This window comes from Ranitomeya imitator, chromosome 10 (assembly GCF_032444005.1).
Source record: "Ranitomeya imitator isolate aRanImi1 chromosome 10, aRanImi1.pri, whole genome shotgun sequence".
In the NCBI taxonomy this organism is placed as follows: domain Eukaryota; kingdom Metazoa; phylum Chordata; class Amphibia; order Anura; family Dendrobatidae; genus Ranitomeya; species Ranitomeya imitator.
The window spans coordinates 141,121,900-141,137,031 of record NC_091291.1 but is presented as its reverse complement, the minus strand read 5'-3'; the positions used below and the strand labels follow the sequence as shown (position 1 = coordinate 141,137,031).

General features: G+C 53.7%; 2 protein-coding genes across 6 annotated transcripts in view; one reads left to right on the top strand and one right to left on the bottom strand.

The window, feature by feature from the left end:
* Positions 1 to 7,500, top strand: part of GLB1L2 (galactosidase beta 1 like 2) — a 30,923-nt gene extending 23,423 nt beyond the window's left edge. Inside the window, exons 12-19 of the mRNA XM_069742106.1 lie at positions 1,208 to 1,314; positions 1,562 to 1,708; positions 2,081 to 2,152; positions 3,007 to 3,085; positions 3,479 to 3,566; positions 5,284 to 5,395; positions 6,108 to 6,224; positions 6,494 to 7,500. Of these exons, the coding sequence (XP_069598207.1) occupies positions 1,208 to 1,314; positions 1,562 to 1,708; positions 2,081 to 2,152; positions 3,007 to 3,085; positions 3,479 to 3,566; positions 5,284 to 5,395; positions 6,108 to 6,224; positions 6,494 to 6,580 (809 nt within the window). The 3' untranslated portion in view covers positions 6,581 to 7,500. The remainder of the gene's footprint in view (positions 1 to 1,207; positions 1,315 to 1,561; positions 1,709 to 2,080; positions 2,153 to 3,006; positions 3,086 to 3,478; positions 3,567 to 5,283; positions 5,396 to 6,107; positions 6,225 to 6,493) is intronic.
* Positions 7,501 to 8,415: 915 nt separating this feature from the next.
* Positions 8,416 to 15,132, bottom strand: part of B3GAT1 (beta-1,3-glucuronyltransferase 1) — a 54,506-nt gene continuing 47,789 nt past the window's right edge. For all 5 annotated transcript variants that reach the window (XM_069742110.1, XM_069742108.1, XM_069742111.1 and 2 more), the window contains 4 exons: positions 13,904 to 14,412; positions 10,548 to 10,844; positions 10,167 to 10,267; positions 8,416 to 8,900 (listed from right to left, as the gene is read on the bottom strand). In XM_069742110.1, coding sequence (XP_069598211.1) covers positions 10,181 to 10,267; positions 10,548 to 10,844; positions 13,904 to 14,412 — 893 coding nt within the window. In that variant the 3' untranslated portion in view covers positions 8,416 to 8,900; positions 10,167 to 10,180. The remainder of the gene's footprint in view (positions 8,901 to 10,166; positions 10,268 to 10,547; positions 10,845 to 13,903; positions 14,413 to 15,132) is intronic.

Below are 15,132 nucleotides of genomic sequence, written 5' to 3'. Positions count from 1 at the left end.
CTATCATCTCTCCGTCCCCTCTGCCTCCCTCACTTCTCTGACCTGACCCCTCCTCCATCCCCTCTGCCTCCCTCACTCCTCTGTCTGGACCCCTCCTCCATCCCCTGTGCCTCCCTCACTCCTCTGTCCGGATCCCTCCTCCATCCCCTCTGCCCCCCTCTCTCCTCTGTCTGGACCCCTCCTCCGTCCCCTCTGCCTCCCTCCTCTTTCTGGACCCCTCCTCTGTCCCCTCTGCCTCTCTGACTCCTCTGTCCGGACCCCTCCTCTGTCCCCTCTGCCCCCCTCACTCCTCTGTCCGGACCCCTCCTCCTTCCCCTCTGCCCCCCTCACTCCTCTGTCCGGACCCCTCCTCCATCCCCTCTGCCCCCCCTCTCTCCTCTGTCTGGACCCCTCCTCCGTCCCCTCTGCCTCCCTCCTCTTTCTGGACCCCTCCTCCATCCCCTCTGCCTCTCTGACTCCTCTGTCCGGACCCCTCTTCCTTCCCCTCTGCCCCCCTCACTCCTCTGTCCGGACCCCTCCTCCGTCCCCTCTGCCCCCCTCACTCCTCTGTCTGGACCCCTCCTCCGTCCCCTCTGCCCCCCTCACTCCTCTGTCTGGACCCCTCCTCTGTCCCCTCTGCCCCCCTCACTCCTCTGTCTGGACCCCTCCTCCGTCCCCTCTGCCCCCCTCACTCCTCTGTCTGGACCCCTCCTCTGTCCCCTCTGCCTCTCTGACTCCTCTGTCCGGACCCCTCTTCCTTCCCCTCTGCCTCCCTCACTCCTGTGACCGGACCCCTCCTCCGTCCCCTCTGCCTCTCTGACTCCTCTGTCCGGACCTCTCTTCTGTCCCCTCTGCCTCCCTCCCTCACTCCTCTGGACCCCTTCTCCGTCCCCTCTGCCTCCCCACCCCTGTGTCCGGACCCCTCCCCCGCTTTCCTCTGGAGGTGGTCCATCTCCCTGAGAACAATCCTAATCGGATGTTCGAATCCATACTGATTTATTGGGGAGATTCGGGAGACCCCCGCACACTGGATGGTGAACCTTTCCCCAGACATCGGCAGGTTTGGCCGCCATTTATTATTAAGTTTTTGCTGCCATAGTTGCATTTTCCTGCGTCACCTTTGGGGTGTAACTCCTGGGTTGGGGGTCCCATAATTTGTCCTCTCTGGTAGCTGTTGACATCTCCCCATTATACAATGAAGACCATAAGATTCTCTCTTTTCCCGCAGCCGCACCACTTCCCCCCACGCCGGCGCTGATCACAAAGTCCACATATGGGGCCGTGACGCTGAAACGCAGCCTGTCCTTGTGGGACTCCCTGCATCTGATCGGAGAGGTAGGAGATGTATATATGTGTCCTCCACCCTCCGGGGACGGCCTTACATGTATATACCCAGGACGTGACGGTGGAGGAGACCCCACGCCGGTGCAGACTTGTGTCGCCACGCTGCGGTGTCGTCTGATCCTGCTGACATGAGCGGCTCCTCTTCTCGTGGCTTCTGTACATGGCGATGGAGCTGTGTACACAAAACGGTGGAAAGTTTCTCGCACGAGATATAACGCGGTGACTACTGTGTCTGCAGCCGTATAAATCTGAGCTTCCAGTGAACATGGAGAACCTGCCGGTGAACGAAGGAAACGGCCAGTCCTATGGCTACACCCTGTACGAGACTGTCATATACGGCGGCGGAAAGTTCCAGACTAGAGGGAACGTCCGTGACCGCGCTCAGGTGAGGACGGACTTTACATCTGAACCTCTTAAAGGGGTGTTCTGGTGTCCTAAAAGTTCTGTCCCTTGGTGCAGTTTACAGTAAAGCACAAACACACTGTGCTTTACTCACCCTCCACGGGTCCAGCACTGCCAGTCTGTTAATGACTTGATGATGTCACATCAACAGCGCTGCCGCCAATCATTCAGCTCAGTGGCTTGTGCCATTACAAGGGCTGAGCTCAGTGATTGGCTGCAGCGCTGGCTGACTGGCAGCATTCTTGCTGCCCTGCACTGATGTCTTGTCTGTTGTGATTTCTCAGCAGCGTTCCTGCGCCATCTGGTGGCCGTTCAGTGCATGTTCATTGTGACCGGCTTCCACTTGGTTTTGCAGGTTTTCGTCAGCGGTCAGTCTGTGGGATTTGTGGATTATAAGAACACGGAGCTGGACATCGCTGAGGTCCCGGTAAGTAATCTGCGTCCATCATGTCTGTGTGTACAGGACCAAGCGCAGTGGCGTGTACGCAGCGCGGCCTGACAGCCCGGCCCTCACAGGAGAGATCTTCTGGGTCTGTGCTGTTCACACTCGGTGATTGCGACCGCTGCGGGTTCCACAGAATTCGCCGCCTTCTTTTCCGTGCATTTATATTTCTTTTCGTAACTTTCCAGGTGTCTCAGCGTCTCAGGCTCTTCAGACATAAGTTTCCATTTTGTGACAACAAGCAGAGGCAGGGAAGTTGCCGTGATAACAAGCAGAGGCAGGGAAGTTGCCGTGATAACTTTTAGTTGATCCAGCATCATGGCCGATTCTCCGCGCTGCGGCTGCTGCATGCGGCCACGATGGCTGCCGGAATACTAAGGTGTCACCTGAGGCTGCACTGCCATCGCCCTCCGCATGCAGCGTGGGATCGGCCTCAAGCTGCGGCCAGTAAACCCAGAGGTGCGAGCGACGTGTTTCTATTCAGTGACAGCAAGCAAGGTCTGATACCCTGCTCATACATGTGCATACAACGCTAGAAGATGGCTGCCGACCATATGACGCCCAAACTGCACCCGCATATGGTGGCTGATGGTGGCACGATCTTATAGGTAACGCCTGGAATCGTGCAGCCGCAGCATGGAGACCCGGCCCGACAAGCCATGATGCCATATTGGTGAGCAATGGCCAAGGGGGGTTCTGCCTCTGCTTGCGGTCAGTGAATGGCACCATTCTTGTGAGGCAGGTGGAGTCGGTGTGACAGAAGGTCGCAGAGTTTTATATATAACATTGAGAACCCGTGAACATGGCGCAGACTAATCCTGATCTCATTTCGGCCCCAGGGTTACAGAAAGCTGCGGATATTGGTAGAAAACTGCGGACGAGTAAATTACGGAGTCAGAATAAATGATCAGCGCAAAGGTATCTAAGAGGAAGAAGTGTATGGCTGTCTGGGAACTACAAGTCCCAGCATACAAGGTGACAGGTCCCTGTGGTTCTAGAAGTCATCATCTAGATATAAACAACTCTTCCCATCATTTCATCTACAGATCACAACTCCTGTCCTCCGTCTGCTTGTAGTCGCCTCCGGGGGGCGCCCCCTGCTCTGACTTATTAATGTCAGACTGGTGACAGCCCGGCTCCCACCCGATCCGTGACTGAAGGGACTGCGGAGCATCGGAGGTGGCACATGTGCCCCTACATGTTATAACCACCCTTTCCCCCATAGGCCCAAAGATGTCAGTGAGGCCGCAGCGACATCTGGCGTCCGGCCATTAATCTTCTACCTGGTCTCTCCTTTTACTCCCAACTCAGGTCTTGTTGGTGACGTTTTCCTGCGAGATGTTCCCCTGAGGAATTATAAGATCTACAGTCTGGATATGAACTCGACCTTCATCAGGAGGTGAGAGCGGCATCAGTCCGTGCCACACGTAGACCCCGGGCCTCATGCTTTGCTTTTTATCCCATTCCCTGTTTTCAAGTGCTGGAGCCGCCTTTACTAGGACCAAAATGGCGGCTGCAGTGGCGGGTAGGCAGCCAGGATGAACGTGCACTTACGTCATCAGTGTTGGTCCATCTCGTGGCAATGGATGGTTTTGACTTACCACTAGACCTTCCATCCCAGAGGAAACTGCCACGATCTACAACAGGGCACCGACGTATAGAAACTGCGGCGGATCGACGGCGGGGCACCGATGTATGGAAACTGGCAGATCGACAGCGGGGCACCGATGTATGGAAACTGGCAGATAGACGGCAGGGCACCGATGTATAGAAACTGGCAGATCGACGGCAGGGCACCGATGTATAGAAACTGGCAGATCGACGGCAGGGCACCGACGTATGGAAATTGGGGTGGATATACGACAGGACACAGACGTATGAAAACTGGAGTGGATCGACGGCAGGGCACCGATGTATGGAAACTGGCAGATCCGACGGCAGGGCACCGACGTATGGAAACTGGGGTGGATCGACAGCAGGGCACCGACGTATGGAAACTGGGGTGGATCGACAGCAGGGCACCGATGTATGGAAACTGGCAGATCGACAGCAGGGCACTGACGTATGGAAACTGGGGTGGATCGACAGCAGGGCACCGACGTATGGAAACTGGGGTGGATCGACGGCAGGGCACCGATGTATGGAAACTGGCAGATCCGACGGCAGGGCACCGACGTATGGAAACTGGGGTGGATCGACAGCAGGGCACCGACGTATGGAAACTGGGGTGGATCGACGGCAGGGCACCGATGTATGGAAACTGGCAGATCCGACGGCAGGGCACCGACGTATAGAAACTGGGGTGGATCGACGGCAGGGCACCGACGTATAGAAACTGCGGCCAATCGACGGCAGGGCACCGACGTATTGAAACTGGCAGATCAACGGCAGGGCACCAACGTATAGAAACTGCGGCAGATTGACGGCAGGGCACCGACGTATGGAAACTGGCAGATCAACGGCAGGGCACCAACGTATAGAAACTGCGGCAGATTGACGGCAGGGCACCGACGTATGGAAACTGGCAGATCAACGGCAGGGCACCAACGTATAGAAACTGCGGCAGATTGACGGCGGGGCACTGACGTATGGAAACTGGGGTGGATCGATGGCAGGGCCCCAATGTATGGAAACTGGCAGATCAATGGCAGGGCACCGACATATAGAAACTGCTGCGGATATACGGCAGGGCACCAATGTATGGAAACTGCTGCGGATATACGGCAGGGCACCGATGTATAGAAACTGCAGCAGATCAATGGCAGGGCACCGATGTATAGAAACTGCAGCAGATCAATGGCAGGGCACCAATGTATGGAAACTGCTGCGGATATACGGCAGGGCACCGATGTATGGAAACTGCTGCGGATATACGGCAGGGCACCAATGTGTGGAAACTGCAGCGGATATACGGCAGGGCACCAATGTATGGAAACTGCTGCGGATATACGGCAGGGCACCGACGTATGGAAACTGCTGCGGATATACGGCAGGGCACCGACGTATGGAAACTGCGGGGGATCTACGGCGGCAAGGATTTACGGCAAGGCACTGGGTGCATATTGGAGGGGTTTCCACACTACATGGCGTCATCTTCTCCCTCTATTTTCCACAAGTCTGGACAACATCCAGTGGTCGGATGTGAGCGAGGAGAAGACGGGTCCAGTATTCTGCCAGGGAGCGCTCCAGGTGACCTATTCCCCGGGGGACACCTTCCTGTCTATGAAGGTAAATGTGTTCTGGGAATTATCTGCCGGTATCAGTGACTCCCCTGAACCCCAGGACATGGTGCAAAGGTAACAAGGGAGTCCGAAGTCTGACCCACTGGGCTGTGGCCTTTGTGTCGGGGGTTGGGCCCAGCTCTCAGCGGTGTGACCGGCCTGGGCTCGGCTATACGTTCTTCGGGTACCGTCACACAGTGCAATTTTGATCGCTACGACGGCACGATTCGTGACGTTCCAGCGATATAGTTACGATATCGCAGTGTCTGACACGCTCCTGCGATCAGGGACCCCGCCGAGAATCGTACGTCGTAGCAGATGGTTTGAAACTTTCTTTCGTCGTCTAGTGTCCCGCTGTGGCGGCATGATCGCATGGTGTAACATATATCGTATACGATGTGCGCATAGTAACCAACGGCTTCTACATCGCACATACGTCATGAAATTATCGCTCCAGCGTCGTACATTGCAAAGTGTGACAGCAGTCTACGACGCTGGAGCGATATTGTTACGATGCTGGAGCGTCACGGATCGTACCGTTGAAAATTGCACTGTGTGACGGTACCCTTACTATACCTCTACAATCTCCCACTCCGTGCGCACCCCTCGTGCATGCCCTGATATATGTGGATGTTTTCTGACCTCCGTACCGATATGTTCTGCTCTCACTATTCTTCTGTGTTCAGACCCGAGCACTCGGATGCTTTGTTCTGTTACAGGGATGGAAGAAAGGAGCGGTGTTTGTAAATGGGAAGAACCTGGGCCGGTACTGGGATATAGGTCCTCAAGAGACGCTTTATTTACCAGGATCCTGGTTGTGGCTGGGAGTCAATACAGTGAGTAGCGTCACTCTCCTGATCCCCCCCATCATGGTGCCCCCTCATCTGTGGTGTAAGGGGTTCAGGTTACATAGAGTATATAAGCTCTCAGGGGTCTCCATCTCTTGGCCCAGTAACGACCCTCCATTGTGGGCACTGGGGTCAGGGACATATGTGAATGCCTTCCTGTAACACCCGGACCCCCACAGTTTGCTTAATGCAGACAGATCACTAGAGAACCTAATGATGACCCCTAATAACAGATTGTGACCCCCTATGTTTTGTAGATAACAATATTTGAAGAACAAGAAGTCGGCAGCTCGTTATATTCTGTGGATTCCCCTCATCTAGGAAGGACCCAGTATGTGGATTAACTGGAGCAACTGGTATTTTGCGAAGAGCAACTTGGAAGAGGAGGACAGCCAGTGTGTGTCCTGTCCGTGCAGCCGGCCCCCAGTCCATCCATCCATCCGGCCCCCAGTCCATCCATCCATCCATCCATCCGGCCCCCAGTCCATCACTATCCGTGCAGCCGGCCCCAGTCCGTGCAGCCGGCCCCCAGTCCATCTCTCTGTCCGTGCAGCCGGCCCCCAGTCCTTCACTGTCCGTGCAGCCGGCCCCCAGTCCTTCACTGTCCGTGCAGCCGGCCCCCAGTCCGTCCAGCCGGCCCCCAGTCCATCTCACCATCCAGCCGGCTCCCAGTCCATCTCTCTGTCCGTGCAGCCGGCCACCAGTTCTTCACTGTCCGTGCAGCTGGCCCCCAGTCCATCTCGCCATCCAGCCGGCCCCCAGTCCATCTCTCTGTCCGTGCAGCCGACCACCAGTCCATCACAGTCTGTCCAGCCGGCCCCCAGTCTGTGCAGCCGGCCCCCAGTCTGTCCATCTCTCTGTCTGCCCAGCCTGCGTTCTTCTCCTGTGTACCCCGGACTACAGCAGGTCAATGGCTCAGTTGTTTCCATGCTGGTAAGAAAACTGCATCCCACCCTGCAGGACACGGCCGCTGCCCTACACAATGGCTCTTTCTGACTGGTTCTGGTCCGGGGTCCTGATATCGCTCAATGAGAAGCAGGAGAACAAGCCAAACACAGTCGTCTTCCATATTTCTGGAGCTTTCACCAGAGATTTTTCCCCCTTTTTTTAAATTTTTTTAAACTGTGATTTTATTTATAATTTAAAAAAAAACACAGAACTTTGATCTCAGGGTCCGGTGGGTAAAATGTCTGCAATGGTGAATGTAATATTGTATTTTCTAAGTTATTTCGAGATAAAAGGCTCGTATTTAATGTTGATAACACTGCGGGAACGTCACGTCTTTTCCAGTCATTTTATAGAAATAAGAGTTTTCCTTTTTTTTTTTTTTAAATGTATGGAGTCAGTGAGTTCAGTGCTCAGGAAATGTCAGAGATGAACGTCCCCGGTACACGGCGGGGCTTTCTATAGCCCCGCTCTCAGGTCTGTGGGGGTCCCACCAGTCCACATGTGACCGCTTTATAGGTTGGCTTTGTTACAGTCATACCCATTCTGGGGAATTCAATGCACAAATCTCTGTCCTGCCCTGAGGGTCTGTTCCAATGTACCAGCCACATGCTAGGGGTAGTAGTACCAGGAGAGCTGGAGGATGCAGACCACCCATACACCATACTGCTCCCATAATCCATCCTGGCGTCGCACCATGAAGATTTGCATTGAGATTATTTCTAGACCTTTTCATATTAATTTGGAGCAAAAAGAAACATTTCACAAACTTCATTTTTTTTCCATTTTAAATATGCAAAAAAAAAATCTTGTTCCAGGAAAGGGAAAAAAAAACAACTTGTTTTAAAAGCAGCCGCCGGAGGGTGAGGACGGCGGGCGGATGGCGTCGCAGGTTAGTGCAGCTCGCTGCAGGAAGAAAATTAATCACTGTAGCCAGAAGGGGGCGCAAGAAACCCAGCAGTGATGGCGTCCTCTGATGGCAAACACTGCGGCTGGTTATCGAGATTACTCCATGGTGGCCGCTTCGTATCTCCACCATAGCGATGGGTTAAAGAGGCGACGTAACCACTAAACATGGGCCCCCCACAGCAAGCCTTAGGCTGGGACCCCCAGGCCATGATCAGGACTCGGACACGTCATTAGTCCAGTCCCTGCCATCCTCCCCGTCACCTCTACTGGTTCCGCTACTGCCAATAATTGGAATTATTACATACATAAGACCAGTGATGAAAGCTTTCAGAGTTGCATACTGAATCATTTCTTTTTATTATTTGCTGCAGTAAATTGATATGAGCTTGGAGAATCAGTGGTAAATATTACCAAAGTTAGGAAACCGTCAGTAAGGCGATATCCAGGGAGAAGTGATGAAGTCAACCATTTCATGGAGTGACCAGCAGATGGCAGCACCTGCAGTAAGGTCAGTGAGCAGCTCCGCTGATGATGGGGTGGACGGATGTGGGGGTCTCAGTCTGCAGAGAATGGAGGGACAATGGCGCAGGCTGTCACTGACCAGGGGGACGGGGGTCCTGTGCCAGAGGACGACGCAGCTGCCTCCTTTCTCCACATTTGTTTTTCATCACATGTGCTGTGCTTGTAGGAAAATATACCATACACATGGAGTCCTGTGCGAACGGGGCCGATCGCTGCCGGAGGAGAACTCGTCCTCAAAGTTTCTCTGTTAGAGGCCCAAGCGGCGACCAGTAACCAAGGAATCAGCCCCTAGATGGAGAGAGAATACGGGGGGAGACGTCAGAACGCAGCTAGAGACCCCCACAATAGAGAGGTCTCATCATCCGGAGAGCAGGATGATGGGAAGTACTGTCCTGGGACCTTAATAAGAAAGTCGCCTTTATGTGACGGTTTTATACCTGTGCTCCTATGTGTATACGGACTGATATATATATACAGCTGCCATCATCCCCCCACAGACCCTCCTTTCTGTTTATGAGCAAAATTTACAGACTTTCTGCAGTTTGCAATAAATCAATGAAACAAAAGCCATGTAAATATCTGAACCCGACATAGAACAAGAGGTTTATCCAAATTCAGTACAAAATGACTTTCCCGACTGCTGCGGTCTCCGGATTATTCATCCCTTCACAAGCAGTGTCGTTAGCGCCTAGTAGAGCCTCCCTGGCTGTTGTGACCTGCTGCAGACATGATGCATAACCAGACATCCATAAAACTTGGTAGAGCCTCCCTGGCTGTTGTGACCTGCTGAATACATATGATGCATAATCAGACAACCATAGAACTTGGTAGAGCCTCCCTGGCTGTTGTGACCTGCTGCAGACATGATGCATAACCAGACATCCATAAAACTTGGTAGAGCCTCCCTAGCTGTTGTGACCTGCTGCATACATATGATGCATAATCAGACATCCATAAAACTTGGTAGATCCTCCCTGGCTGTTGTAACCTGCTGTAAACATGATGCATAACCAGACAACCATAGAACTTGGTAGTGCCCCCCTGGCTGTTGTGACCTGCTGCAGACATACGATGCATAATCAGACATCCATAAAACTTGGTAGATCCTCCCTGGCTGTTGTGACCTGCTGCATACATATAATGCATAATCAGACATCCATAGAACTTGGTAGAGCCTCCCTGGCTGTTGTGACCTGCTGCAGACATACGATGCATAATCAGACATCCATAAAACTTGGTAGATCCTCCCTGGCTGTTGTAACCTGCTGTAGACATGATGCATAACCAGACAACCATAGAACTTGGTAGTGCCCCCCTGGCTGTTGTGACCTGCTGCAGATGCTGGTGATGAAGGTGTTCAGAAAAGTGGCCTTTTATACAGAATGCAGAGAATCCTCTTGTTTCCAGTCGTGTTCAGATATTGCCAATATTTCAATGAAACAAGAACAATACAAAAGGCAGTAAGTCGGTAAATTTTACTATGACACTGGATTTCCATTATGGGGGGTAATTGTGCGTTACCCGAGACGTCACCCCACTGCGGGCCGTGCTCACCTGTGGACGCATCCTCAGATCTCCACATTGGGGTCTGTGAATCCTTTCTTCCCCTCGTTGACCAGCACGGGCTTCTCCGTCCGCGTGTGCCAGACCAGGATCTGGAATCATGAGCACATTGTATACAGTTCCGGGACCCCTGCACATTTTCCGGTGCACCCTATTCATCGATTCAACAGACCTTCCGGCTATAGAGACCCCTCGTAGAGGTTTGACCTCTGGTTCTCCCCAGTAATCCTGAGGTGCAGGTCTGTATTCCCTATGGACCAGGAGATTCGCCTGGTACTTTGTGTCTCCCACAGGGTATAAAGCAGCTTGGACCCTCCCATTAGACCATTGAATTTTCTGGCTGGTGTGCACCCCGTCCCCGGTCCCACGTACCTTAGTGCAATTGTCGGCTTTGGGCTCCAGGTCGTTGAGGGTGACGAGCTCCCGCAGTAAGCTGCTCTCCTGGTAGCCGCCCTTCACTCCTCGTAGCTTGAAGTACGCCTGCGGTCGCTGCAGGATAAGCCGCAGGTTGACAGAAAAGCCCGCCATGTCTATCGCAAACGGCCGGTGCGGATCGAACACAGTCTTCCATCCGTACACTCTCCCGGCAGAGTTGACCTTTGGCGACTCGTAGCGCAGTCCCCCAACGAAAGCCACCGGCCACACCGACACCTTTCTGGTATTCCGCATCTAGAGAGAGCATGTCAGTGTATCCTTCATATCACACTCCAGAGCTGCACTCATAACGCTGCAAACTTCGAATTCAAAAGCCTCCCAGTGTAGAGCTGGACGCACAATTGTGTCTCATGTACTCTCTGCTATTTCTCCACATTTTCAATATCTCTGCTGTCTGTCAGTGACTCTAAAGGCTGAGAAACTCCACTGACCCAATACCGCTCACAGCTGAGGATTTACCATTGTATCCTGTCTGGACAATCCGCAGTAGGAATCGCCCATCTGTCCTGATCATTTGTTACAATGTGTCGGTACAGGCTATTCAGTAGTGTCTAATCTGGACACAACTGTAACAAACGCTCAGCTCTGAGCAGTATTAGATCCAGACATCTTTTCCCATGAAAGGCAGAGTTCCCATTTCCAAGAAAATCAATGTCAAAGCCCAGAAGAAAGAAATGAACTGGTGAGCCAATAAGTTCAGAAACCTTGTAGTAGGAGCAGGGGGCCCCTTTAATAATTGTGGAGCAGCAGTAGGCGAGGGCTGGGCAGCAGTAGCAGTAGGTGAGGGCTGGGCAGCAGTAGGCGAGGGCTGGGCAGCAGTAGCACTAGGTGAGGGCTCAGCAGCAGTAGGCTAGGGCTGGGCAGCAATAGGCTAGGGCTGGGGAGCAATATGCAAGGGCTGGGCCGCAGTAGGTGAGGGCTGGGCAGCAGTAGCAGTAGGTGAGGGCTCGGCAGCAGTAGGCTAGGGCTGGGCAGCAATAGGCAAGGGCTGGGCCGCAGTAGGCTAGGGCTGGGCAGCAATAGGCTAGGGCTGGGCAGCAATAGGCGAGGGCTGGGCCGCAGTTGGCGAAGGCTGGGCAGCAGTTGGCGAAGGCTGGGCAGCAGTAGGGAAGGGCTGAGCAGCAGTAGGCGAGGGCTGAGCAGCAGTAGCAAAGGGCTCGGCAGCAGTAGGGGAGGACTAAGCAGCAGTAGGCTAGGGCTGGGCAGCAATAGGCGAGGGCTGGGCCGCAGTAGGCGAGGGCTGGGCCGCAGTAGCTGAGGACTGAGCAGCAGTAGGCGAGGGCTGGGCCGCAGTAGGCGAGGGCTCAGTAGCAGTAGGCGAGGGCTGGGTAGCAGTAGGCAAGGGCTAGGCCACAGTAAGTGAGGGCTCGGCAGCAGTAGCAGTGGGCGAGGGCTGGGTAGCAGTGGGCGAGGGCTGGGCCGCAGTAGGTGAGGGCTGGGTCGCAGTAGGCGAGGGCTCGGCCGCAGTAGGCGAGGGCTGGGCAGCAGTAGGTGAGAGCTCGGCAGCAGTGAGGGCTGGGCAGCAGAAGCAGTAGGCGAGGGCTGGGCAGCAGTAGGCGAGGGCTCGGCCGCAGTACCATTAGGCGAGGGCTGGGCAGCAGTAGGTGAGGGCTCGGCAGCAGTACGTGAGGGCTGGGCAGCAGTAGCAGTACGTGAGGGCTGGGCAGCAGAAGTAGTAGGCGAGGGCTCGGCCGCAGTAGGCGAGGGCTGGGCAGCAGAAGCAGTAGGCGAGGGCTGAGCAGCAGAAGCAGTAGGCGAGGGCTGGGCAGCAGTAGGCGAGGGCTCGGCCGCAGTACCATTAGGCGAGGGCTCGGCCGCAGTAGGTGAGGGCTGGGCAGCAGAAGCAGTAGGCGAGGGCTGGGCAGCAGTAGGCGAGGGCTCGGCCGCAGTACCATTAGGCGAGGACTCAGCAGCAGTAGGCGAGGGCTCAGCAGCAGTAGGCGAGGGCTGGGCAGCAGCAGGCGAAGGCTCGGCCACGCTGGGTGCATTCACCGCGCCCTCATACACCGGAGGTGACTGATTACAGTCATTGTGCCTGAGGCTTGTCAATCGCACCATGTGCCACTGACACCCCCTCTCCCATGTGAGCACAAAGCCCCCCAAACAAAGTGTTCCTGCCCCCTGCAGCAGTGGCGGCACATGTCTCTTTTCACGGCCCCTTTACAAACAATATTTTCCATCATGGAGAAAACCCCAACTGCAGATGTACTGATGGGGCCGCGGCTGCACTGAGGCTTTGGTCACACAACTTGCAGAGGATGTCGCCTTAGACTTTGGCCACGACACAGGACATGTGGACGCAGCACAACGCAGGCGAGTGGGTGGGTCGTGCTTCAGACTATGTACACATTACCCCCCTCCAAAAAAAAATTGCTTCCAAGTTTTTGTAACTTTTTGTGATCCCCTACAGGTCGCAACCCCGTCACTGGCACCATGCTGCGATGTAGCTGCAGCCAGAAGACCGGTGTCGCCCGTTGCCCCTTGCACATTGGAGAGATCAGGAGAACATTCAGGGGGGCTTTATAGTCACATCCAGAGAGTTTAGAATTGCGATTTAGCTTTAAAAATAAAAAGTCGCAAATGTTTTTAGTCCCCCAACTTGTTTGTTGCAGCCCTCGTCTATGTGGCGTTAATGGGAATGTCCAGGACTTATTAATAATTACCGTTCCTATTGATAGGACAGCAAAATCTTATCAGATCAGTGGGGTCCCACACCCAGCACCCCCCACTATCTTACACCATGTAGTGGCCGTTCTCGGCTCCTATTGAGGTGAATGGATCGGAGCTGCAGTACTGAGAACGGCCACTACACGGTGCAGAGCGCTGCCACATCTCAGGACCTCACGACCTTGTGGTGGTGCCAGGTGTCCGACCTCCAATCTGATATTGAGGACCACATGTAGTCAACGCAATGAGAAGGATCAAACCTGAGACCACCGCCTTATACCAAGGGTTCGTACATTACCACTGCTTCTGCCAGACCCCAATATTGCAGTAAGACCCCAGCTCATCCATGCTTCTGGAATATCGGGGTCTGTACCCCCTACTGAGCTGCGGCCTCTGTGCTTTGCAATCACTGGGGTAGTAAAGGTAGAAGCAGCTGCAAAGCAAAAACCCTCCTATTTCTATGGTTGCAGCCCAATGTTTCCCCCATACTTTACACTGCAGCTCTCATGATTAGGCACAAGTATAAGAATATCAGCGGGAAGTGAATGGACGCACAGTAAGGAGTGTAGTCCAGCAGTCCCAGGTAACGGCCCCGCACTGGGGGCTTCCCCAATACACAGACTCACCTCCTCGAACAGATCCAGGCTGTACGTGTTGTCGTCATCGGCGAAGTACACGACTCCCGGTAAACTGCTGTTTTTGTTAAAAGTCTCTCTAAGCCATCGCAGGGCGAGGTTCCTCTGCATAGTCCCCCGGGGTATTCGGGGGTCCCGGGTATCTCCCCTCAGTTTATAATTCCGGGGGGTCTCCACATTGAGGTGGGTGTAGTTGAGACCAGACTCCTGCAGCAGGCGGGTGACCAGCGGGGTGCGGCGCTGCGCGTCCTCCACCAGGATCCAGTGCAGATTGGGCACATGCAGTAACGTGTTGGACAGGCGGGTCAGCTCTGCCTTCTGCACCGGCCGGCTGTAGGTGGGGGTGATCACGTGGATGGTGGCGAGGTTGCCCATCCAAGGCGGCGGCCGGGTGTACACATACTCAGTCCTGACCACTTCTACTATATCCCGCTCGGAGGAACAATACTCCCTGGAGTCGGAGCCCGGACTTGCATCTCTGCGGCCATCGCTGCCGTCCTCTGCGGAGACAGAAAACAAGATCAGCTCAAGAAAGTCAGAGGAAGAGACTAAGAAGTTCTGCAGCAGACTCGTCTGCACGATCCTGGAAGGACGGGATGAGTTTCACCTTATCACTCGCGCCTCCATAAAGCCTCATCGGATTTATTTTCTCGCCGTCAGGACTTTTTATTTATGGGACGAGATGTTAAACATCAACAATGATCTTATAATAAGTGGAAAAAACGACAAACGATGATTTACCGGAAACAGAGAATAGTGGGATTACGGCGACGCCAAAGTCATCCACATCCGCCGTGTCACGGAGAGGACGACAACCGTGATTATTGGCGCTGGGCGAGGTCTTGTATTTTATTGGTGCCCTTACACAGACAATTATATCACTTTGTGGAAAGGAGAGAAGACAAAATTGTCATTTTTTTTATTAGTATTATTATTTATTTATTTTTTATTAATTTGTTTTTACATTTTTTATTTTTCGCCGTCTGGAATAACCTGATATTTTAGAAGTTTGGATTTCAGCAGATGTGAAAATTCTCTTATTAAATTAGAGGAGGGGGAGATTTTGTAGTTTTTAATTTTTTACATTTAGTTTTTAATCATTTTTTTTTTTTTGCCCCCGTTCGAGGACATGAACAATAACACGAGTAATAAGCTGTACGTGTAGGTATGGTCCTGACTGTGTCACCTGCGGGGGCTCGGACACGTTTTATAGGGGGGCT